Source organism: Primulina tabacum, chromosome 11 (assembly GCF_025594145.1).
Source record: "Primulina tabacum isolate GXHZ01 chromosome 11, ASM2559414v2, whole genome shotgun sequence".
NCBI lineage: Eukaryota > Viridiplantae > Streptophyta > Magnoliopsida > Lamiales > Gesneriaceae > Primulina > Primulina tabacum.
This window is the reverse complement of record NC_134560.1, coordinates 5,353,978-5,380,932: the sequence shown is the minus strand read 5'-3', so window position 1 is coordinate 5,380,932 and position 26,955 is coordinate 5,353,978. Positions and strand designations below refer to the sequence as shown.

General features: G+C 32.9%; 2 protein-coding genes across 3 annotated transcripts in view; both read right to left on the bottom strand.

Annotated features, from left to right (window-relative positions):
• LOC142518132 (uncharacterized) overlaps positions 1-11,073 on the bottom strand; it is a 51,724-nt gene extending 40,651 nt beyond the window's left edge. The window contains exon 1 of one of the 2 annotated variants that reach the window (XM_075620826.1): positions 10,517-11,073. In XM_075620826.1, coding sequence (XP_075476941.1) covers positions 10,517-10,858 — 342 coding nt within the window. In that variant the 5' untranslated portion in view covers positions 10,859-11,073. The remainder of the gene's footprint in view (positions 1-10,516) is intronic. The other variant, XM_075620825.1, reaches the window with a different exon arrangement.
• An 11,647-nt stretch (positions 11,074-22,720) lies between these two features.
• On the bottom strand, positions 22,721-25,528 carry LOC142518617 (putative indole-3-pyruvate monooxygenase YUCCA7). The gene is made up of 4 exons (XM_075621408.1): positions 24,718-25,528; positions 23,990-24,361; positions 23,294-23,492; positions 22,721-23,253 (listed from the first exon to the last, which is right to left on the bottom strand). Exons 1-4 carry the CDS (start codon positions 25,402-25,404, stop codon positions 23,231-23,233), a joined length of 1,281 nt encoding a protein of 426 aa, XP_075477523.1. The 5' UTR covers positions 25,405-25,528; the 3' UTR covers positions 22,721-23,230.
• Between the last annotated feature and the right edge of the window lie 1,427 nt (positions 25,529-26,955).

Sequence of the window (26,955 nt, the reverse complement as noted above, 5' to 3'; positions counted from 1 at the left end):
GTTATAACCTTTTTTAGAATGTTTTTTATCCCGTTTTATGTTATAAATATACAACTTTAAAATTTAAAATGTCAAAAATATGTTATAAATATAAATATATCTCCGCGTCCTGCCTGTTTGCTAAGTAGACTCACTCTACCGAGGGGAAACAAAGGCTGGGCCTGCCTTTCTTTCAAGATCAAGATACTACTCCTATGATTTCATTACAAGGAAAAGAACTTAAACCTCTCAAACTCGGAAAAGAAAAATCGAATCTTTCAGTTTAAAATAACAAACGTCAAAAAATATACAAATATCCAGATAAGGTCAGGACGGGTATGGGTTTCTATTTAGACAAGTCGGGCAGGACAGGACGAGTCTCAGCTTTAAATTTGTAGCGGGTCGGGTCTCGAGTCCTAGTAAACACGCCACATTGTCATCCCTATTCAAAGGAAATACCCTTTTAAGATACAAAGTATATATCACATAAGCTCCGAAAATTACACTCCTTCGACATGAAAAGGAGCTAACACCTCACTTTAGGTTGCTGTTTGCTGACAATGTTAATTTGAATTTTTATTTTGTGGATTTTATAAATTCAATTCTTTTCTTACAAAGATTAATTTAAAATGATAACATTCAATTGCACTTCCATTTTAACTCAACTCAAAAGGTTCGAGGAAATTATAATGACCAAAAATTTTGAAATGATTTGAAACTTGGATAGCACTTGGACACAAATTTGGAAACCAACGTAATGTTTTAAAAAATAGAGTAATGACTATATAAAAACATTAAAAATATGTAGTACTTGTTATGCTTTGAAATTTTTTCCTTTTTGAAATATAAAATTATGGGTGCAGTAAAAGTTTGGAAAAAAATTTGAACGCAGGTGCAAAAAAATAAATATATGGTTGGACTCGTGACTCAAGCAATTTTTTTACGAAAGCTATACTCTCGAGTTGAATCAACATTCAACCACAAGTAATCATTCCATCCCCATCCTCCTTAGAAAATGCTAAAAAAAATAGAAGTCTAAATATCCTCAGTTCTTGGGAACAACAAACATCTTCCCACTTAAGCAATTGCCCCTCCGCTCAACTGACTTGGAAAAGAAACGTATTATCCTGACATTAAAAAGAACTCAAAACTTCAGCTTAATTTCAATTACTGGAATGATGTTCTTTTATTGTGAAGACCAAAAAAAAGAGAGAAATTTCGAAAAGTTGGCTCACTTCAATTTTGAAATTTTTTAATTTGGGATCAAGATCTCTTTCGAATTTTGGCAAGATAAAACAATCTTGATATAAGTATAACAAGATAAAGACTTTGGAGACAAGTATATCAAGAAATAAAATAACTTTAAGATAAGTATACCCTTATGATTAGACTCAAGATAAAAATTTCAAGATATCTCTACGATTTTCGAGATAAGAAGTATCCATTATTTTCGAGATAAAGGATATCTAGCTTATCAACATTGGCAACCGAACATCGAAATTTGAACGTATGAGATAGCATTTTATCGAGATAACATGATAACACTTCTCAACACCTATAAATAACCCTTCAAGGTTGGAATATATTCACACCCAAATTTTCGAGTAACACTCCCTCTACAACATTATGAATTTTCGAGTGAGAGAGGATTTCCTAGCAAAGAAGAAAATCTAAAATTTCGAGCGTTTCATCAGCAAGTAGAAGGTCAATGTCCGGGATCTATTATCGTCGACACAAAGATCGGAATTCGGTCTCCATCGTTCATAATGTACCACATGATGTTATCAATATGCTATTCAAATTTCAACACAATCCAAAGGCAAGAATTCAGCAAACGACTTTCGAAAAAGACGATGCAAATTGTATACGAGAAAACAACAGTTATTGTGTGATCCCGAAACTGTTTCGAATTACCTCAAAACCCGATCTCCACCGTCCAAAATTTAGTTCCCTTTCTTATGAACGTGCTTAACAAATTCCATCTCGATCCGATAATTCAATATGTCGCAAAACTCTTCTTCAAGGTGACCAATTTGAAGACATGCAAACCCAAAAATTCATTTCACACTCTTTCTTTTCTGCATTCTTTTGATGGATTGTTGTCTCAAACTAGTGCAAGATACACTCTATTTTGTTCTCCATATGGGATCGTCCTATATGGGCTTTGGCAATCTCCACACAAGGAAACTCACCCAACGGGCACAATGCTTTTGACTTCTTGCAAATTCGAAGCTATCAGTAAGTTTTGATCGGGTTCATTTGGAATAGGTAAGTGGAGTTATAAGATCGTGGTTCTATGATTTTGTTTCCGAAAATTTTCGTTCGAGCATGATTCTTTGTGCGTGTTCTGTTTAAAAATAATATGTTTTCAAGTTATGATTCGACTAGATATGAGAAATGATTTCCGAACTATGATAAAATACAGCTCTTATACAGTGAGATTGTAACCGTTGTATAACCCTTATACAGTGATATGCTTATGATATGCCCAGTTTTCTGTCAAGATATGCCCATATTTTTGAAAAAATCTATGTATTTGTTATATATGCTCGATCGAACCTCATTTGCTTAGTGTTTCCCCAAACACTCATCACCTTGCTCTCCCTCATTTGCCGAGTGTTACCCAAAAACACATCACCTTATCCATTCGAAATATTAATAAAGCTAAATTAATGTTTGAATGTCAGAGCACTAATTTTAATCATAACATTAATAAAGCTAAATTGATGTTTGGATGACTGAGTACTGATCTTAATCGTGACCCAAGTCATATTGATAGTCCTAATGCAAATTCTAAACGATAGAGATCAATGCTAAACGACATATTGAAATGAGGAGTTGCACCTATTTGGTGCCAACGAGTTGGTTTGTAAGACCGATGGTCCAAAGATTCATATGCCTTGCTATTAGTGTTGTCACAGATCACTGTAGACATCAATCTTCTCTTCCTTGTCGCTGATGTTGTCTCCACAAACCAACCTTACCAATTATGATTTTGTTTCTCCAAACAACCTCGTTTATGGCTCACGCAGCCAATCAGATCATACAGCATCATCAGCTTAACGCACCCATTACTTCCCTCCCCCCACAAAAATAGAAGTACGTCTATGCTTTTTGGGAGACTCGATTCCATAATCTCGCTCCGATACCATTTCTTAGACATGTCAGCGCTGATACCAATTCTCGGACATGTCAGCACTACAATTGCATCAAGAGCTATAGCTTGTAGTGTAGGCTACAACTTTTAATCTTCATATTAGCGGCACAGAGCCTTAAACTAAACTACAGACATGAAGGGCTCCACCAATTTTGGTGTCAATGGGTGGGGCTGTTACGCTCATAAGTGAGAATAGTAATATGTTTTACTACTACTGATACTCATATGTCACACAACAGAATCAATTTTATCCTCCTTTCGTACCGATTTCTTTCCCATAGAACAGACTAATATCGCCCACTAAGATCTAACATCTTACCAGTCCATGCATCATCAGCCGCATGACGCAACCTACCATAAAAACTTCTCAAGAAGTCACTCGTTCCAATGCTTCTCCCTCAAAAACACGCCTAACCCAACAAACTTAATTTGAAATTTGTAAAAAAAAAAAGGTTTCAATTGTTCCAAATTCAGCGTAATTTTTTGGAAATGACATTATCATTACTTTGTTTGATTTATAAAAGTGGTTATATGCAAGTCCATCTCCATCGGAATCATATTTTTTATTTGATTTAATTAAAAGGCGCTATTTTAGAAGTAACCATGATTTGATTTGGTTACAGTACGATAAATTAGCATATATTAAATTTATCTCACACGTAATTAGATAGTTACTACAGTATTGACTTTGAGAAAAAAAATTCTCGAATGCTAATAGGCCCTTATAAGTAGAAGATGGGTCAAACCACAATTTTCATTCCGTGAAACTATATAATAAAAATTAAATTCATTCTAATTTCCTTTTGGCATAGCTACAAATTCTATCATGTTGACTTCATTCACAGTATGCTACTTCTATTGCTCACGTAAGTGGAAAAGCTACCTGATGAAGTCCATGTACTAGAAAAAACTATTTTCGTGCATCGATTTCGATTACCATAAATCTTTCATTCGTTTTCGAAAGTTTCCCTGACTAAATATTTATTTTCAGACATGCCCATATATAAATATTTTCCTTCCCAAACTGGCCTTAAAATTTCTTTTAACATATTCTTCCAAAATTGTCCTGACATGAGTATTCCTTCCTTCTCAAATGCCCCTTCGCAAATTTTCCCAAGTGTGACCTTCCTTGATTTTTTTTATCCCCAAAAATTCCCTAAACTAAAATATTACTTCAAATTAACCACAAAATTCCGTTTAGGATTAAAAAACCTATCTAATTGCTCTATAAATATTACCTTAAATTAGAAAATGTCTTTCCAATTTATTTTCTAGTGATACACATATATGACCCTAAATTTTCTCGAGTGGATTTTCCTATAGTGAGTTTTCCTGTACTTTTTAAAGCAGCGGCCACCTTTCCTACATTTGGATCTAAAAATATTGAATACCCGTTATCATCATTTTCGTAAATTACTGATCTACAAGAATCGAGTTGAGGCTTACTTATTCACACTAGGAAAGATCATAGTAAAAAGTTTTTACAAATTTTGGTCCGACTTTGTATTAGAACTGGTGATATCAACGAGTGTATCTTTCTGTGATTTAAAACTCCGTCAAAAGATCTCTCAATTTAAAGAGTATTTTTCTTAAACATAACAGTAAAATAAAAGTCCAGCTTACGACTGATCTAGCTTTGCTTTGTGAAGAAAATGTGATGAGGATATTGATAACAGGTATTTCTCACAAATATTTGATGTTACGAAAATGTAACGAACCCCCCTATGAATTGATATTTTACAAAAACCAGGGGTGTTTCAGAGTCAACATATATTATGTAATGGGATGGTTGGCCAAATCTTCTTGCTTATGATATCTGCTAGGATTTGCAAAACTCTTGATAAAATTTTGTGGCTGCCAACAAAGGATGCTGTGCCTCAAAACTTTGATTCACGTGGGAAGTAAAGGTCACACGGAATATTTCACGTTTTGATGAATAAATAAGTAAAAATCCTTGAAACCATGCCGAAAAGCGAACCTCATTAGGTCATTGAGATTAGAATAACTAGCATATCGCCTTATAACTCTCAAATAAAACTAATCTTATACCAAATTATTATATGGTTATCATTTAGTCTTGGTGAATATTTCACAATACAATGCCATACCTTACTTTCAAGTAATGCATTGAGAGGGCCTTACAAGAAGGGAACCGAGCATTCATTAATGAGAAAAGGAAGTGTACCTAATTTCTGAGTCTTGTTGTAATCTAAGCACTGTTCAACATTGGGGGGCCACAAGAGTACAAATGTCATGGATATCAATGTGACTTTATTTATGGGGAAGTACCCGACTAGTGGAACGTATTAAATCTAAGGAAACATTGAAAAACTTGTTATGGAAAATCTCTGTTAAGTTGAGAAAAATCAAGCCAGGTGGAAATAAATTTGGTGAGTGCATGAAACAATCAGGTCATGGAGAGGGATGAAAACATGAACCCCATTTATCACTGGTTTCTTTGCAAGAACAGTGAATGCTAAAAAAAACTCGCACCCCTAACAAGCTTAAGTTGTGAATAAAAGCAAGAAGATAATATCTAGGTTAAGTTGCACTGAGGACACCCAATTTGATATAAACGTTAAATGTCAACACCGACGTAGAGAAAAATGTGTGTAAATTCTATCAACTTAATTTTAGATCTTGACTTCCAATAAAGCATGCCCTACTAAGGGAACAGTCTAATTCCCGCAGCTACTACTTCCACAACAGTATGGCCTGGGGTACTGCATTCCTAACCTGGTACAACCCATAGGATTCACACAGCTATTTGATGTTCCTTTTAGTCCACCAAATGTATTTTGAATTAATATCCATGCTTCAGGTCCCAAAGCGTCAATTCTTGCAACTTATTCTGACTTTGCACCTTACATCTTACATGCAGTGGCATAACAAACTGGACAAAGTTTTTATATAATGAACAAGGAATTCCAAGGGTTCACAGCTCCTTAGCTAGCCAAGCTGTATTACTGTCATTAAGCATCATACCTTTTGTATTTATCATTTCCTAGTTTATTTTGCAGATATTTTTTGTTTATCAATCTTGTTGTCTTAAAATCCATACGTGCTATTGCTTTGGGCGAACCATTTCCAAACCAACCTAAGATTTGTGAATCTTTCCCCAATCAAATATAATATTACTATTTAACATACTAGACAACTTTATGGCTGGAAAAGACTACTGAAATACTTGGTTCCAACAAGGGCTTGTATCAGATTGTTTGCCCTTGCAATACACCAAATTGTGGAGGATATGATCCACCGAAAGGAATGATATGAACAGCTTGCCAAGAAATAGATTTTTAGCACAAGTTATTAACATACATTTTCAGGATATTTTATGGTCACTCCACATCCACCACGTTTGAGGTCTTAGACTTAATTAACTAACCCAAAATCTGATAGAGCTTCCACTCAATTTAAAACGACAAAGTTATGACACACTTCACGGCCTTGGTTAAGGGCTCAAGGTTCTAAGCATGGCGAGGCAAGATCTTTGGTCATTGTGAAATTAAAATTTTGCACATTTTCACTTAAAAGTGGTCCGAATCAAACCCAATGAACAATGAAACTGAATTAGCAAAAAAATTTGAGGGCTATGGTTAAGACTCCTTTTGGGAGTCGAGAACTCCCTTTCCGAGTAAATTGGAGAAGACACCAACAAAGATATGATTCAAATTATGGACCAGTTCGAAAATGATGAAGAGCTAATAGATGTCCCTCAGCTCAACTCTGTAAACCAACTTAAAAGCCTTTCGGATATATACTTCTTTGCACTATTTACCGCCACAGAAGCCAATAGAGTATCCTGTAACTTTCATATCTCCAAGTCAGGTTTCTACAATGGACTTGATGCCTATTGAGTTCTCTCCCATATACACCGTGAAATTCTCTCATCTAGTAAGCAAATACAGGGAAGATGTAAAACTATCCCATGCGACATCACCTTTTCAGTGTCATCCTTTCACCAAAAAAGCCCTTCCAAATATTATGATCCAACAGTTCTGATAGATTCACGTACAAACTATCTTAGTCTTTCATAGGTTACTTGCCAGAGAAATCCAATTGCGCTTGAAAAATTTTAATACTAATTCCAAGTCTCTGAATGCATTAAAACTCTTACCATTTTCGAGACCAAAATGCTTCTGTATGTTTCCGGTAAAACAGCAACTAGCACTTCTCCTCCTGATACATAAAGCGCTTAACCATTTAAATTTCAGTAAAATCCCTGCATTTCATGGAATAGATTTCATCAAACCGTCGAACTCCATTGTTGACAAAAGCTTACAGAAGGTTTATACCAACTCAAACAAATAAACAGTAGATAACAATAACTCAGAAGAAAAAAATTTCAGCAACTACAAGTGTGCTCATGGCAACTCTCCCACATCCTATTGTAACTGTCATGAAATCCTTGTCCCCCTCATTCTGAATGGACAAATATGGGGACGCAATAGTATCCGCACTCACTATTTAACCTTGTACAAACAGCATGATTTTCTGGCAAGCACACATAATCCTACAAGTTTTGGACAAGTCTTTTCCAAATCAGCAATAAACCAAGATCAACAAAGTTCTACCCTAACATAAATAAGAGCACAACAATGTATGTTGTGTTCAGCAGCCACACAATACAATGTTCAGGGTAATTAGATACTTTATAACACGAGTCCAAAGTCAAATTGATGCCATGAACCATAATAGGAACTAGTGCCCGGTACAGGCGTTGCGTGCTTGTATGGTCTTCTATTTGTTGAAAATTTTCTTTGGCGTTTACTCATTTTTCTGTAATTAGTTTTGAGTTATATTATAAATTATGGTAATATTATAATTATTTTAAATTGAGAAGGTGCATTATGGCAATCAAGCGGGAAAAAACCAAAATAAAGTAGGGAAAAAACAGCCACACCACCGTACTAAGGTGGGCGCAACTTTAATATAGACAAAGATAAACCGAGTTGTCAACATGCATGTTAAAATCTTAAATTAGAATATAACAACTAGTATCTTCCATTACCTATAACTTGGTATCAACAATACAAAAACATTTCAACAAATTACTTAGAAAAACAAATTTCCAGAATTCATTCGAGTCAGGGAATTCATTGTTCACGTCTTTTTCTTCCTCATGTACACCAGCACATTCGAGTCTTCGAACTCTATTGAGAGCCCATCACAAACAATAGTATCTTGTTGATTTATTGAGGAACTCCAGCTCAGTAAATAACCTCAAAGAGAAAACACCTTTTTCTTCCTTATTTCACCCTAATATGTTGTAATAAACATAGAAAAAAGTAAAAAAAAAAAAAGATCTCTGGTGGCCGATCCCTCATGGTTGGCAAGACATCGTTCCCAAAATGGTGAATCATAATCCTCCATGCAGAGAAGCAGAAGATAAATTTGGATTGGATTATCATTTAATATGACATTTCTGAACATATGAAAGAGATCCTGTAACAGGTCCATTCATAGGATTCGCAATTTCAGCCAATAACAAATGTAGAACAAAATAGGAGAAATCAAATAAACAGTGAAATGATCCTTCTCTCTGCTGAGTGCAGATTTTACAAATTTCACTAATCAAACATGAAACTCAAAAGGTAAAATGCTTCCACACTTGTCATCCTTGAGTTTAAGATTCTATAAAACACTACTGTTCATGTTATGGAGCAATATCAGAGTAGTTCACAATACATATATGTATTCAGGAAAACATTGTTCCAATTTAGTTGAACAACTTCTACTATGTTGGAAATTTAAAACTAATATGTTTCTTTATCATATAGAAGTGAATCATAACATGCACTCTACATTTCTACTTTTCACATGGCAACGGAGCTTTAGAGATTTGAAGACAGCCAGGAGAGAAAACAAAACAGCGTCAAAACTAATGCCGATATCTTGGCACTTGACCAGGTTTTAATTATTCAAACTACTCTCAAGCCGATTAAGGGAACTTCCAGTCAAATGGATGGACACAACAAATCCAAATTGAAATACTTAAATATTTACGATATCCAAATCGAGTGAAAGAACCAAAAGAAGAACAAGCAAAAGTAAATTGTGGTAATGTTAATTTGAACTAATGATTCATTTCACAAAGAAATGACCCGGTTTTGCGACTTAAACTACTCTTGAAGCAATTAAGTGATAATTTATCTTTTCCCATTAAATGGATGGATATAACAAATCCAAAGTAAAAACTTGTAAATTTCCGATATCCAAATCGAAGTTAAATAAAAAAAAGCTGGTGGAAGGTAAGAGATCGTGGGAATGTCAAGACTTAAACAAGTAGAGAAGAAATTCCAAAGAAGATAGTCCTCACGGACCGAGCATGAAAATCTCAGACAGAGGATAGCGTGAAAGCAGAGGATTGCACAGCTACCCTCAAATAAAAGAAGGGACCAAGGGCTTGTTTAGTTGAACAGTGATATATAATTTCTGTCTTTTACACGTTTATATATCATTGTGGAAGATGATTCATATAGTGGAAGTCCATTAAAAAGAAAAAAGCATTTCTTGAGTGCCATCATATTCTTATATCCCGCTTAAGAGTGATTCTGACCAGCATCGCTGTAGCATATTCTATCAACTGCTACAGAATTGAAAAACTTCGATTATTCGCAGCTAAACAGGGTTCAACACAAAGTTCAGGAGACCACCAGAGCGAGCTACAGGAGAACGTAGATAGCACAAGGTGACAAACTGGAATTCGGAAAGGGGTCAGAAACGAAACTCAAGAGGATAAGAACATCCCCGAATTAGTCTTCAATGCTTCTGACCAAAACACATCTTCTCTCACACTTTCTAAGATATTTTGTATATATTCCAGTTAAAAAAAGCCAGATTCATGTTCTACTTAACTACAGATAAAAAAAATTTAAAATTAATCAATAAGATAACCTGAGACCGAAAAGGTTATTTTTTAAGCAAAATAAATAACAGCTGTAAGGCTGTCCAAACCAAAAGACACCTAGAAAATGAATGGTTCGACTAAAACCCTTTCGCAGGACTACATAGTGTAAGGATGCTACTATTGGAGGTAGGGAAACCAACGCCCTATATATTATTACTATAATCAGCAAGAATTGGAATGGTACCAAGTTCCAAATGCATTTTTAAATACGATGAAACAGAGTCAATTAAAGACCTAACGACCTAAAGAGTAAGAAGCCTAAATTTCAAAGATGGCATCAATTTAAGCACAAGAAAGGCCAAGAAAATACAAGGGAAAGAAGTATATTTGAATTCAAAAAACCTCCAGCCTAATTTATAGTCCAATAAGGTGAAACGGAGCAATTCAATTGCCAAAGAATAAGCAATAAAGTAGAAGAAAATAGCAAATAATCAGCATGTAAAAACAGAAAGGATAGAAATAGGAACCTTGGGCGCCCAAATTTTATCGCTGGAAGCAACTGCACGCCATTCACGAGAAACCAAACGAGCTTGTGTCACACTGCGTGCGTCAAGTTTGCTCACTATAATCATCATGATTCCTAAACCAAACACCATCAACGGGTCCAACTCCTCGTCCAGTCCGCCGTCCTCTTGCTGCTTCCATGCACTTACAACAGAATCTTCAATCCCTCCATCAGGGACGTTTTCCATTCCATACCACGGAGGAAAGGGCAAAGAACGAAAACACGAAGGGCCGTCTCCCAAATCACAAGTCTTGGCCTTTTTTTGGCCATGTACACCAAATTCACCGGAGTTTGAGACGGACATGGTACAACAAGAAGGGAAAAAAAACGAGGGTTTAGTCGAAGGCGGTTAAAGTCAGACACCCAAGGATAAAAATGGAAAGTTTCTAAAGATTGATTGACGAGGAAATGGGTATATGCCCGCGGGTACACTTTTTGTGGGTGTGAGTGCGTTTCCTTCAGTGATAGAGAGAGAAAAAGTTAGAGAGAGATTGTGGAAGATAAGGACATAAAAATGGCCGAGATAAACCGTAAGACCATTTTTAAGCGGTTAGCTTCGCAGGTGATATGTAATGGCTTTTTGGGGTTTCGTGCCGCAACGCTTGCGGTGATCAGACAATAACTTTAGTCAAGTGGCGGTTCAATAGATTATACTAGTTATTTTGCATATGTATGTACGGTTATTATTATCGATGGACTAAAGTGAAATTCCATAAATTATGGAGAAATTAAATTGATATTTGAATTGTTGAAATAAAAATAATAATAATATTAGTATCATATAAAAGGTAAAGTTGGAAGAAAATATTGGTATCTTTCCTAAGTAATTACTATCATGTCCTCAACTTTACGCTGCCCAATCACTAAACACACGTCGTGTTTTTCTCTTACCATTTTATTTTAAAAAAATATATATTTAAATACACTCAAATAGAAGAACAGACATATTATATATTATAAAATCTAAATACACATAAAAATAATATTTATCTACAAAAACCAACAGTGTAAAATCACAATTGTACATATTTTTATATGCAAGTTGCATGAATAATAATAATTATGATGTACCCCGCACGAAAGACGTGGAAATATGGGAAATTTTGGAATATAGATAAGCATCAATGAGCAACTCATCAACATATATATATATATATATATATATAGAAATTAACCAGTAACCAATCGGTTTCGCGTGATTCGCAGTACTATATAATTTTTTATATGCAAGTTGCATGATAGACGGTGGAATTGAAGTCTGAAGAGTAACTCAACCAGACCCAGCGGATTAAGATCGGTAAAACCTCAACCTTTGACCGTCCATAATTGTTTAAGATGGTTACGGTCCGAGTTATGAATGTAGAAGAACTGGACCCGGTTAATCGCTAGGTATGAATCAGGTTCAGTCTTTTTGTTTTTTTTTTATTAATAATATATTATTTGTTAATAAAAAAACAGAGTTTGCACTTGTATAGTTATAATTATATAAGGTGCTTATGTGTTTTCTTTTGTTGTAGAGGAACTAAAGCTCGCATAGTTCGCTTATATTTACATAGTTACTTTTAAAAGTGACGTTCCTCAATCACTCGTATTTCCTCTCGTCATTGTTTTGGAAGTTTTCTCAGCTTCGTCTTGGTCTTCTTCATCACTTTTAATATCTTATGTTCAGGTTTGCGGATTTTGGTCAATCATTGAGAAAACATTGGGATCCAAATTTTCTGACTTTGAGCCATAACATCTCTCATCTAATGTATTCCACCGATACTAAAAGTTTGTTCAATTGCAAACGTTGAAAATGGACAAGCTAGAATTTCTTTTACCATTATAGACAAAGTTGGATATACTTGTGTTTTTTGCGAGTATCATCGCAATATGTCGAAAAAAGTCCTCATTTGCATAACTGAAATAAAAGTAGTGGTAAAATAGTTCTCAAATTACTGACTGGAACGTGAATATCTTCGTGGATGTTTCGTCCATTCTCTTAATAGAAGTTTTGCTTTAGTAAGTTTAGAAGTGATATAACTAGTGGTTGTGGAATGTGCTTCAAGTAGAACAATTTGTCAACCATATTTGATATTATATTCATTATAAATGAGATTTAATACTAAACAAAATCAATTAGGTAGATGTAGGGGTGTGCAATCGGTCTATTCGGTTACCGATCGAACCGAATAGACCTATAACCGATTTAACCTATTTTATTTTCGAATAATCGAACCGATCGAAAAATTCATTGAAACCGAATTAACCGAACCCATTTTCAAATCGGTAACCGAAATAACCGATATTTTTTTAAAAAATGAAAATTTTAACGAACAAAAAAAACAATGGAGAACTTATAAATAACAAGAAACATTGAACAAAAAATATCAATAACGAATAAAAATATTGAAAATAAAATCATTGAATGAATGAGCTTCCTTCTAATGTATGAAAAGTTGGGTTTCCTTCTAATGCATTTTTAATGCTCATATACAATTTAAATTAATATATATACTAATTCGGTTAATTCTGTTTAACTGAATTTTTCAAATTAAAACCGAAATCAAACCGAATTAACCGATTGTTTAAAATTTCAAAACCGAACTTCCGAATTAACCGAACCGAATTTTCAAATTAATTCGGTTCGGTCGGTTAATTCGGTTTAACCGAAGTTTTGCATACCCCTAGGTAGATGGAACCGTTTCCGTAGTAGGGCCCAAAGAATCATAATATAATGTTAGCATTTCTTGAAAATGTCTAATTTAAATCTATGATATAAAACAAAGCACATAAAAAAATTTCAGGAATTTCTAAAAAAAATTCTCATTTTGCTTTCATGACATAATACATTAATCTAAATCATCTTCACTATATTTAATAAGTTCAATAAAAATATATATAATGTTACAACAATGTGTTAAAACTAAATGAGAAGTATAATAATAAACACTGGATAATTGGTCAATAGTATCATTAAACACTTTTAAAACTTCACAAATACTAGTTCATATGTTCATTGGTTTGAAAACAAATAAATAACACGAGCTTGAACAAGTTGATGGAAAAATATACATAATAAATATTTATATTCAAAAGACGATAATAACAATTTATATGTTGAATTCTAACATGTTGGAACGTCCCTGTGCAAATTGTTTAGGCCTCATACCATTGATTTTACAAACTTTGCCTCATTGTTTCATAACTTGGAGATGTGTCCATGGATAATGGATTATGGTCATGATTGGTTTAATATGACATTCTAAAAATGTTAGTTCATATTAAACACACAAATTTAAAATATGACATGTGCATATAATAAGAAAAAATTTACCACCTAGGGCTTTTGATATATTTTAATAAGTTCACTCACTAAAAGTATTTACACTAGCATTATCAAAAGAAATTGAAAAAATTTGAGACGTTAAATCATATTCTTATAAAATAACAAATATAAGTTGAGAAATATTTTGTGTTGTATGTGGTTCTTAAAACATCTATATGCAAGCAATCTTTTTTGAATTTTCCAAATCTATCAATCTAATGACATGTTATATCTATATTTGAACAACTTTGTCAATGTTAACTTCAAATATCCAAATACAAAGAAAGCTTATTATTTAAATTAGCAAATTCTTTAATTAATTTTTTTTTACAAAAAATTTATTTGTGTGTGTGAGAGTATTTTATGGGATACGTTGAAGGATTTGAACTTGTTGAAAGCCAATTTTCAAAAGATAATTTATCGCTAAAACTAAAAGAAAGTCGTTCAATCGTACAATATGTATGTGATAGAATTGTCCCACATTGATTAAAAATAAAATCTTAAATGGTTTATAAGAGCTTACAATAGACTCATATAACAAATTAGCTTAACAATTTTTGTAAAGAGAAGAGGAATACAAAGTACTTTTTATAGAGGTATTTTGTACAGTCACGCAGGCCCGGGCCTGGGTCTGGGCCCGATGCATGACATTAAAATGGTGTCAGAGGCCGTCACTAATAGGAATACCGGAAAATATGTGCTATGCAAGGAAAAGTGCTACGTGGGTGTGAGTCACATCTTGAACATGTGGGGCAAAGTGCTACATCACAGTGTTAGAACTCGATTTCCCAGCTCAAAGATACTCAATTCAGCTTATTGGAACTCGAGGTGATGCAAGCTCACAAAAATCAAAGTGAGACAACTCGAGGGTACAAACCCCCCGCTCATGCATCATAATATCTAGCTCAAATAAGCTTATCCATTTGTCCTAAAATGACAATAAAATGAAGCCAAGGGACGAGCTTGGAGTTGGACATTTTTTGGTGTAAAAGATGACCCTTTAGTAATCCAAATTGACATTTGAAGTGGTGGAACGACTTGACCATCACGGAGGTTGTTTGGGCTCCAAGTTTTCGGCCATATATGGCCTTTGATATGCCATTTTTTAGACTATAAATACCACCCATGGCCTAGAAAATTCACACTCCAAAAAATCTCCACGAACTCACTAAAAATTCGGCCTTTCGTGCGAGAAAGTAGTTGTGCTCTTAAATTTTGGGCAGCAAGTACGCATTATCTTAAGGTGTTAATCTATCCAAATAATCAATTATAGTCAAGCCAAGAAGTTTCCTCAGTAGATGAACATCAACAAAAAAATCGAAATCGAGCTTCATTCGAATCGTTATACTTCGGCCTCCTCAACTAATTAGTTGCCGAGATTGTGTGCTTCCAGTTGAGTTATACAGGCTCTAGACAAAGTTTTAAGGCGTTATTTTGCTCGTAAATCACGTCCAAGTCCTGCTTGTAGTGCTGTCCAATTAATGTCGTTCAATTATTTCCAAGTTCGGCCAAAGTTCGTCCAAAATCCAAGCAAGTTTGAACCGTATTTCCAGAACTTTTTTTACATATTTTTGTGCTTTTATAAAAAAAAATTCATGTGTTTTTTGTTAATCTTATATAAATTTTAAAACATTCATGTTATAAAAAGATAAATTAATTTTGATACAAAATATTCAAAATGTAATAATAATTATATAAATATATTGTCGATAGTGTGAGTACCAAAATTTAGATAATTACAAGGGTAAATGATGTATAGATTAAGGATATTACTGTTATCTTACTAAATATTAAGCTTAGAATTGATTTTCTTCAAAAATTCAAATTTTAGCTTATATTAGTTTTAGACTTTTATTTTCAAATATTTCCTACTTTCGCTTGTCACTCATTTCAAAATAATATCTAAAAAAATCATTTTAAAATAAGCAAAAACTCTCCCAAACATTTTCTTAGTGGTTCCAAGTAAAAAAATAGAATAAAACAAAAAACAAATCTAAAATATTGGATAAAAATGAACTTAAAATTATAATTTTTCGGTATTATTATATAGCATTGATGTTTTAAAAAAAATATAAAATAATTTATAATATGCATGGCGTTTTTTGGTAATTTCATAAATGACACACAATAAGATTTTAGTTATATTTTTATTCTCTATTTTTAATTCACTAAAAAAAATCTAACATCTTAATTATTTTTTCTTTCACACATCAAATATTTATGTTATTTTTGCAATTCCAACATGATCCAACTAAACTGAAATATTTTTAAAAAAACACTCTGTTGCTTATAATATCTAAATTTTAAATTTGAAAACAACTTTTTTTAAAAATGTTAAATCTAAAATAACTTTATGAAACAAATGTTTTTAAATAATTTATCTTAAAAAATAATAATTTTTTTATTAATTATTAATAGTGGGTCGATCGAGGGGGGCGGGTTTTGGTCGGCCCACCATTATTTTAAAAATAATATTAATTGTTAAGCATGATTGATTATTAAATAGTTATTATATGAAATTTTTTAGAGTATATTATAATAATAAGGTGAGATTTATAAGTGTAAAAAAGTTAAGTACGACTGATTTCTTTTTCTAGTATTTTCAAAATTAAATTAGGAGTGTTCAAAGATAAAATAAAATAAAAATAAAAATCTTTTGTGAAGCAAGGTATATAACAAATACTATAAGTGGGGGAAAAATTAAAAAGTTTTAAATTTATTTATTATCATCGCTCATAATTAATTATTTATGTCCAAAATAATTTTTCAAATCTTATCAGGAAACTCATTAAAACAAAGACAACCCCAAAAAAGCCTAATGCAGTCAGGAGAGGAAGAAATAAGCTCCCAAGATATCTTGATGGTAAAGAATGATGAACGTCTGTTAAGACGTTAGAGATTTAATCTCACTATGTATCTTCCATCCAAGCTTCGAATATGTAATACAGAACTTGTACAGTGTGGTTTATCTGATCAATGTAGTTTGCAGGTTGCTATATTAATAATTTTGATTCATCTAGAGCACACTAAAAATAACAGCAACAGCAGATTCTAAAAATTAAAAAGAAAAAGAAATAAAAAATTACACATGATTCAGATAAGTCATACTTGGAAAAGAAAATAAAAACACACGCTTTTGTGTATATATGTGTGTGTATGTATATATATATTAGTATAATATAATATTGTAGACAAAAATTATAAGGAGAACACTGACGTCACTTGAAACTCACGATATGACATTACTGAGCAACTAATAATTGTTAAATTACCGATTTCGAAATGCTACACATTTCCTATAATATCACACTTTCTAAAAGTGGCTTACATAATTATTTGTCCAATTTACATGTAGCATTTTTATACGTAGATTTGAATTTATTTACACTGTTTTCCAATGAGATTTCCCAATTTGATTTTAAATGTTTAGATATAGTCCAAATTTGATCCTTAATATTTTAACTGAGTCCTAGATATTTAAAATTATGCATAATTTAGTTCCTTGAATTAATTTTTTTCAAAAATTTTGATACTTATTTTTACAATTTGGTTTGGATGCAACTAAATTCATATCATAATGAGATCAAGACATGGTATGTATTGGGGACTCTTGCCTCCGTTTATACTGTATCACCCAACTTCCCAGAAATTTTAGCATTACCAATGTGAATTCAGAAAGTTGTTCATGAAAATGAGCAGACGATGATTATTTGTGTAGGGGAGATATTGTGAAGCTTTACTTTTTTAATGCAGCACTAGAATAAGTAGGAAATGACACAATAAGCATTTCACTCTATCAAGCTAATAAGATTAGACATGAACATTCAGAAGTTCATCAATGATCTTCCAGAAAATGAAACACATCTTGTTTCATCATTCACTGAAGACGACATCTCCATTCGAAGAGCATGAAGATTATGGTTTTGTGATTTTGTCTTAGATAGATGGACGAACTGGAGTTTTCATTTAAGGTTTAACCAAATTTTGTAAATGTATCATTTCTGTTAAATATCATGACATGAAAAAATACAAGTTTTGCAGAAAATATGTTTGAAATGAAAAGAAATCCCATTTGGAGCAACGAGCTACCGAGGAGTAAAGAAATTCGTCAGAAACTCTGCAACACGACTCATGTTGGAAAATGGTCAGAAGGCATATACTCAGAGTACCTGAACCAGAAAGAACCATAATTCGAGAAAGGTTTTCTGTGAAGATTTGACCGAAAACATACATAATAAATAAGTCCAATTAACGAAGGTCCACACAAGTCATGTTTTTGCGATTTCTCAAAAAAAGCAAATAAGACATAAAATCTGACCACTACAACAATGGAGCATGGACCACTCAACCACTACAAAAGGCGAACCACTAACTAGTGGTTGATATGGCCACTACCATAAAATGTTGTCGGCCACAAGTGACGATAATCTGAAGATATAATTCAACTCTGAAGTCCGAATTTCAAAACCATCAAGGTTTCTATATATATCAAAACAGAGAAAAGATGAAGACATCGATTTTTTTTTTTTTCAATTTTCTTTCAAATAAATTTATAATATTTCTCTTTCTACTTTATGTGTTTTATATTCCAAGTTACGATAAGTAGCTAAACAAGTTTCTCCTCCTATACAGAAGATTAATATTCTAATAATATTTAATATGTATGAATAAAATTTCTTAGTTTTCCCACCTTTGTGTATTATTTTAAAAATAAATCTTTACTATAAACCTTGAGATAAGAAACGAAACAAAGTTGTGCTTAGTGTTGCTGAAGGAATCTGCGTTAAGAATCATCAGTTGCGATTATGTCGTTAGGCCTTGAGAAGCAGTCTGTAAAATACGATGGACACAAACCGCATAATTTTGGTAAAAATAAATATGACATTTATATATATATTAAGGACTAAATTGGGTACATGTCAAAACATTAAGGACTAAATCGAAAATTTTCCCAGATTTACCTATCATTTTATTGAACATAATTTTCTGAAAATTTGAGAGTCAATTGTTTTTTAGGATGATAATTATTCGTCAATAATACTTATTATATTTAGGCAGTGTTTGGTTGCCTTGATTAGGTAGGTTTATTTTTTTTTAACCCACCTAATCACTCGTTTGGTACGTTTTTTATTTAACCAAGTCAATCCCTCCTATGAATGATTAGGTTATATTAGATAGGTTAAAATAATACCTCCTCACCCTCTAGGATAATTTATCCAACTCTTAATCCATCCTATTTTTTCAATTTTACCCTTCTCCTAAATCCAAACTCACCACCACTTCCTTCCACCGCCCACCGCCAACCCCTGCCGCCGGCCGACCACCGCCGACAACCGCCGCCGGCCACCGCCAGTCGACCGCCGCCTCTTCCGGCCGCCGCCGCCTCTTTTCGGTCGACCGCCGACGCTTCCGACCGACCGATCGACCGGCCGCTACCGCCGACGCACAAATGGAAGGGCAATTTTGTCTATTCATCAAAAAATTATTAATTATCACATTTTTATCCATCATAACAAACATAATATTATTTTATCATTATATATTATATTTCTACTTCAATCATTCTTTTTATCATTTCTCTCTTAATCATTTCATTATTTTATCTTCCAAACCAAACGCAGCCTTAATATTTAATTTTGAGTATAGAGATGAATAAAGTCTGTCAAACTTAAATTTAATATAATTATTCATAAACAAGAAAAAAGAAGAAGTTTTTTAGTTATACACATACAGGACACTGAAATCCAAGTAAAATATTTATTAAAATAAAAGATAAAAAATGCCAAATGGTAGACCCAATCAAAAAGTTTATTTCAGAAAAAGGAAAAAAGCACAACAAATGATATATTATTTAGGGAATTTGGTGGATGTGATTATGGATGAAGGGTCCATTTTGTGGAGGTTGGTTGGACCATATGATATATCAATGAAATATTTTATATGATTTATGTAGGGTTTTAACTATATAATTGATTCCTTTCAAAAAAAAACTATATAATTGATATATCAAGTTACAAATCGGGATTTATAAGAGTATTTGTGATCAATTTGTCACATTTATACTAATAATTTCTTGGATGAGTCCTGTAAATTCTAGTGTGATTGACTTTATTGACCTGATTTGCAAGTTACTGCGTTTAGCTCTGGAGCTTATCCGGCGCACACACTTACGGATAGCCATTGCGGGTTCCCCCGTTTCCAAAAAAAAAAAACAATGATACTAATTGACTGCTCATATATTTCTTATTAAACCTATCACGACACTAAGTGAAATTACATGTTGTAATTAAAATAAGCTAAAATAAAACTAGCTGGTGTTAAAAATGAGATATACTCGAAATAAGTAACAACATCAATCAGTAATAAAGCCCCCATCCCAGCACACTGAACCAAAATCCTTTTAACACGCAAGTTCTAGGTTGGATTGGCCCAGAAAATATATCTAATCTTGGACATTTTCCTAACCCAAATAGTTCACTGATACTCATTGAAACTTTTTAAGGTTCGGTTCCAGCAGGTGATAACAGTTCAAATGCAGACCTCGAATTTACTCTAGGCCTGAAATCACGAAGGAGACCGTTCGAAGGAGGTCGAGAAGGTGTCCCGACGTAGCCCCTCTGACGATCAAGTCAGAGACTGAAAATATAATGAGAGAACATCTAAGGGTGCTGCTTAAAGTCAAGACAGTGAATGAATGAATTGAACGCTTAAACCTAGTATTTATAGGAGAATGTCTGAGATTGTAATGAGCCACCTACTTAGAGAGTAAATTCGAGATCTGCATTCAAACTGCTATCACCTTCTGGAACCGAACCCTAAAGTTTCAGTGAGTATCAGTTCATCATAAAGCCCCATCCCAGAGCACACTTGACCAATATTTAAAAGAGAAATATCATTAATTTTTCCATCAGAAATGGAAGTACATGGGGAGAACTTTAGGACAGTATCTCAATCATATATCTAAGAGTTTATATCTAAACACATAGTTAATATAAATGCTGATAGTGTTTATGTGGCAAAGCACAGACCATTATCAACAGTAGTTTGAACTCAACCGAAAAAAGGATGGATGATATTGAAGTAATCAAATAAACAAATATATGCGATTTTTCTACCTAATCAAAGTGCACAATAACTTCGTATTCATCATCTTATGTAATATTTGATAAATTATTTTAAAAATTAAATTATAACCAAATACCATTAATTTTTAGAAGTTGGTATCTTGATCATATATAGAATAATTTTATAATAATATATTTAGCTATATATTTTTTTATATATCCAACACTAACTACAAAACTGAAATTTATTTGCACATTCTAAGAATAAAAATTTCGAATTCCGATTTCATTTAAATGAATGTTCAAAATCAATAAATGAAAAATTGTTAATACAAGGTATAACTTATTGAAAAAAAATGTGTGTTATGATCTAATGCGAAATATAATGTGACGTTTCGTAGCGTTTTAAGTATTTTGGAGAAAAAAACTACTGTGAAAATAAGTTATTTGGTAAATTTCTTTGAAATTTTTGATTTAATATATAATGAAAAAATTAAAAATAATGAAACAGCACTTATCACAAAGTTTACCACATATCACTATAGAGTATTTAGGCATATATATTAAAATATCCCTCAGTGATATGATATCTTTATGATTCTGAGAGCATTAATACACTAAATGAAAAGTATTAATTAGGAATATATGTCCAACATTGGTCAATGGTGTGAAATTAAAATTAATAATAAAGCCAATAATTTTTTTAAAATAAAATAAAATAGAATAGATTACCTTAAAAAAAATTCTGTTTCTTTCTAAAATTTTATAATTACATGCACGAGTATAATATTTTTTTGGGTAAAATCTAAAAAAAAACTCACATTTTTTTAGGGTAAAAACTTGGGTGAGACAGTCTCACGCGCAGGGGCGGAGCCAAGAACCTGGCTCTACCCGGGCTAGAATTTTAAACTCTAAAATTTTTTAATATTTTAAATTGATTTGTCCGAGCTAATATCGTTTTAATTCAAAATTATACAAAATTTACATGTAAATTTTTTTTAAAAAAATTGGACCACCCGGGCTAAAGCCCGGGTATCATTGACTATGGATCCGCCCGTGCTCACGGGTCGTATTTTGTGAGACAGGTCTCTTATTTGGGTCATCCACAAAAAATTATTATTTTTATGCTAAAAGTATTACTTCTTATTGTGAATATCGATAGGGTTGATCCGTCTCATAAATAAAAATTCTTGAGACCGTCTCACAAGATACTTACTCTTTTTTTAGTTACTACCATTTTGTTTTTTCCATACTGCTTAAGAATATCATTAAAAGTCAATTATATGAACAAAATTCATATTTTATTCTTATTTAAAGAGCATTTTAAATATAAAATATAATGCAAATTAAATAAGAGAATATTAGTAAAAGAAATATAAAAAAAATTACTACTAAATATAGAAATTTAACTTATATATTTGAAATAAGCGAAAAATGAACTGTAGTCTACATATATATATATATATATATAACCAAAATAATACTTAAAATGATACTCTTAATTTTAAAACTCTTAAGTTTTAGGTTAATCATCTATAGACTAGACGTGTAAAAATTGCATGTGTTCTAAACCAAAAAAAATTGCCATCAAAAGATTTCAACATCTTAATTCAAAACACTAAAAAACATTGGTTTTTTGAGTCGATATTCTTTGCTACACCACGAGATCTTTTCCTCTGTAATGGCAGAACTCACTCCAAGATTTCATACTTTTTGTCCGTCCAATAACCATACATGTGACGGGGGTAAATCTCTCGGTATAGCGTACCTAGATCCTAGTTTATAAAATCGATATTCTTGCCAAATAAAAGACCAATGTACTCTGAAATAATCTATAAATAAATTCCTGTTTCACTCGAGTCTAAGCCTATGGGGATTTTACGTGTACTACCTTAACAAATGCAGTGAATAGTCAGCGTCACATTGAATAGAGAGTATGGATGCAAGGGAAGATATGGTCCACTATATTTAATGGGTCCCTATATGGACCAATTTTCTGGTCATAGATCCTATCAGTTTCCTGCAGTAATAAACAAAGAGCTGGACCGAAACGAGACAACGATCGAGAGAAAGGGACTCGCGCGTTCCATCTAACAATGTGAAGATCGACATGCTTCATCAGTTCACCACTTGCCTTTCTTTTTGTGCAGTTTCCCTATAAAAAAAATAATAATGGAATTTTACTTTTGCATGATACCCCAACCTTTTTTCTGTCTGAAAATTATGCCAAAAGCTTCGGGAACTTCTAGTATTTGATTTAATTTAATTTCTTTCCTTCTTACATACAGCCAACTCGATTGATCTATCAATACCCACTGCCAGTTGAAACTACAATCAAGAAAGGAAAATAACTGAAGACTCTACTAACATCTTTGATGGCAGGAGACCCCGATCGAATGGTTTTTTTGATTTGTTTCTTTCCTCCACATTTTGTTGACATCTTGTGCAACTTTGATCGCATCTAGCGTCGCACCGGATATACCTTTTCTAGCGAAGCCAACGGCGTAAAGTCCGGATTTTCCTTTCCATGCATTTGGAAATCCGTCACGAGAAAATAATTCATTTTCCTACGAAATACACCAAGAAAATTAGGTGAAGAATGTTACCCTGTAAATAAGTTTCTACGAATTAGAAAAAATATACAAAATATGAAAAATGGTAAAAAAAAAAAAAAGAAAGAATGACTAAATGAAAACAAGTTGTTTGATTTTGCTGATGTTAACAGCAGGTAGTTTTTTCAAAACAAATGTGTCCATTTATTTAATTATCATATTGGAAATTAAAATCAATCATTCTTCGAATGGGAAGGTTACTAATTAAATCTCTGCAAATCTGTTACCAATAATTATAAGATCATGTTTGTTAGCATAAAATAGATATATACAATACAATCCGACTTGTGACAAGATTCGAAATATTAGATCAAGGACGAAACTTTCTCTACTGTCACTTTGAATCAAACTAAATTTTACAAACATATACATACAGATACTTGCATATGCATGTATATATATGTATATGCATCGCACATACTTGTGACATATATGGGCAACAAGATCCTCACCTTTAACCATGATAGAACATTGCTAGTGTATCCCGTGGCGAAAATAACCGAGTCGATTTCGAGAACTTCCCCATCGACAAGTTCAACTCCTTCATGCAAAAATTTGTTGATTCCAGGAACTATTTTGATCTCACCAGATTTAATTCTTGAAAGTGTGCCTGTATCCAGAACTGGTGTTTTGCCTTCACTGTTTTTGAGCTGCAAAGGACCCAAAGCTGGCCTGTTTAAGCCATACTTTTGTGTGTTCCCAAGAATCAGTGTTGCTGCTGACAGCAGTATTTTATCCACAATCCAAAGTGGCATCCATTTTGATAATGTAACTGCCAACTCAAATGTTGATTTTCCCAAGATTTCCCTTGGCAACACATGGACCTATATATATATATATATATTCCGTCAAGAAACAAAAAAGAAAGTCCTATTTAAATGATTTTCAGATATTCTGCCATATCTCATTTTAAATCCGCTGATTCATTGAATTTCATTATTATTATATATGCACCTTATTTTATTTCATAGTGTATAAAATAAAAACATAAATTTATTTTCTCTCTCGTTTATATGAAGCATGTTTACATGTAAACATGTATAAGAGAAATTATGCTAGAAAGAGATCAATTAAAGAACATAAATATATTTATAATTTTGTTATATTCGAATTTTGGGATAATTTTTCATGTAAATAATGGTTAGAAACAAAGCTTTTCCGTAAGGAAAAAATTACTCACAGGACTGCGAACCACCATGGATGGAATCGCATTATGATGGCAAAGATCGAGGCTAATTTCCATCCCAGAATTGCCGCAGCCAACAACCAAAACACGCTTTCCACTGTAAACTTCCCCCGTTCTGTAATCACAAGCGTGGGTTACATTCCCTTGGAACTCCTCGAATCCTTCGAACTCCGGCACAACTTTCTCCGCATTCTCCCCAGTAGCCACCACAAGCCACCTGCATATGTACTCCACACTCGATTCATTCATCTTCACCGTCTTCACACGCCACATGCCACACGTTTCATCGTACCTAGCAGACTGGACCGATTCATTGAATCTTGGATCAATCTTAAAATGCTTGGCATACGATTCAAGGTATCCGATGAACTGATTTTTCGTGGGGTATTGCGGCAGGTTCTGAGGGAAAGGGATGAAGGGAAGCTCACAGAACTGCTTTGGAAGGTGAAGTTTCAGACGATCATACGTCCGGTTCTGCCACAGCGAGGCAATGCAGTTATCTTTTTCAAGAACTACAAAGGGAACTTCTTGTTTTCTAAGACAGGCGCAGACCGCTAAACCTGAGGGGCCTGCACCGACAATTACCGGGCCGTTCACGAGTATGCAACGGCCCGAAAAATACTCGTCTTGATCCAATCTTCGAGCCATATTTGGCAGCACACTATGATCGCAATGGTTCATCAAGATCGTTGTATGTTCTTGAAATGATCCGAACTTACAAAAATAATTTAGTATGAGGGAGATATGTTACGAATGTGGAATGTTTGAGTGGCGAAGGGGACAGAAGAGGGAATAAAAGCAGTGAAAGTTTAGTTTGAAGGAATATGTGGAGGGGGGATTACAGGTATGGAGAGGTTTAAATAAGGATATATTGTGCTCTTAAAAGAAGCTTCGTAATTAGGATTTGAAAAAATCGTGTCGTTTTCGGATGATTAATTTCTCATCAATTATTCACTTCCTACGTGTCTCAAAGTATCGTAGAATTTTGACTCGTTAATTAATTTCGCAAAATGGTCAAGCGACCACCACAAATTACGATTTTAACTAACAAGGTTTAATAGGTGATGGATGGTATTATATATTTTTTACTCAATATATCTGGGGCCGATAATTAAGAGCGCTCACGTTTAGATTGTCGTATAATTTAAAAATTTGGAATACATCACTACTATTAGCTATAGTTTCTAGGAAAATGACAAGTACCGTATAAAATTCAAGAATAAGATGCAAGGTTGTCTTCGATTTTCATGAGTTGTAAATGATTTCATCGATGAAGAAAATTGTTGAGAGCATTAATTGTCATACTGTAGAGCGATCGGAATATGATTTTTAGGTACCATATGATGCTGAAGATTTTCGAGTTATATCGTTATGCTCATTTATAATTTTTTTATGTGGTTTAAATGTGTGTACAAATAAATTTAAAGCAATACAATCAAAAATTTATGAAACTTAGAATTTTTTTTGTAAGTACGAGTATTGGCGATCAAGTATGCACGTTGAGCACGGAAATTTGATGATTATATAAATGTTTTTTAAAATGATAATAGAACTCATAGTCGCAATGTTAGTCAGGTAAACTACACTAACAAACTTTTATGAGAAAGAATCATTAGAAAAAATGTTGGTTTGAGCAATCAAGTTCGTTACCCCAGTCAAGCTCTCACATGCTCCACTAACTCGAACATCTATATAGACGATTGCATAAATTTTTTTTGTTGAATATGTATGTGTAGATAGACATATATACGTATGGTTGAGGGAAAACTTTGAAAAAATATCACAAGGATATATATATATATATTTTTAAAAAAAAGAGTCATATTATCACTAGGACCTTATAAGGGATATTTCAAATTAATTAATAAATCAGTTTGATCTTTTATTAATATTTTGAGCATTAGAGACCCCTAAGTGAAAACTATATTTGTTTGTAAAAGGCGTGAGTATGAAATTTTCAGTTCTAATGGAACAATTCAGGACGTTCTACAAATTCATATCAATGATAAATAAAAACTTGTGTGAGACGGTCTCACGGGTCGTATTTTGTGAGACGGATCTCTTATTTGAGTCATCCATTAAAAAATATTACTTTTTATTATGAATATCGGTAGGGTTGACCCGTTCACAGATAAAGATTTGTTAGATCGTCTAATAAGAGACCTACTCTGATTATATGATATTTTTATTTTTCAATATTTTTTTTTCTAAGATAATTCTTAATAATTAATA

Coding starts and splice junctions, on each gene's coding strand:
- LOC142518617 (XM_075621408.1), bottom strand. CDS start 25,404: ATGAACCATTGCGATCATAGTGTGCTGCCAAATATGGCTCGAAGATTG. Junction 23,493..23,989: donor ATGTTCTATCATGGTTAAAG/GTGAGGATCTTG, acceptor TGTATTTCGTAG/GAAAATGAATTATTTTCTCG. Junction 23,254..23,293: donor GGTCTCCTGCCATCAAAGAT/GTTAGTAGAGTC, acceptor TCTTGATTGTAG/TTTCAACTGGCAGTGGGTAT.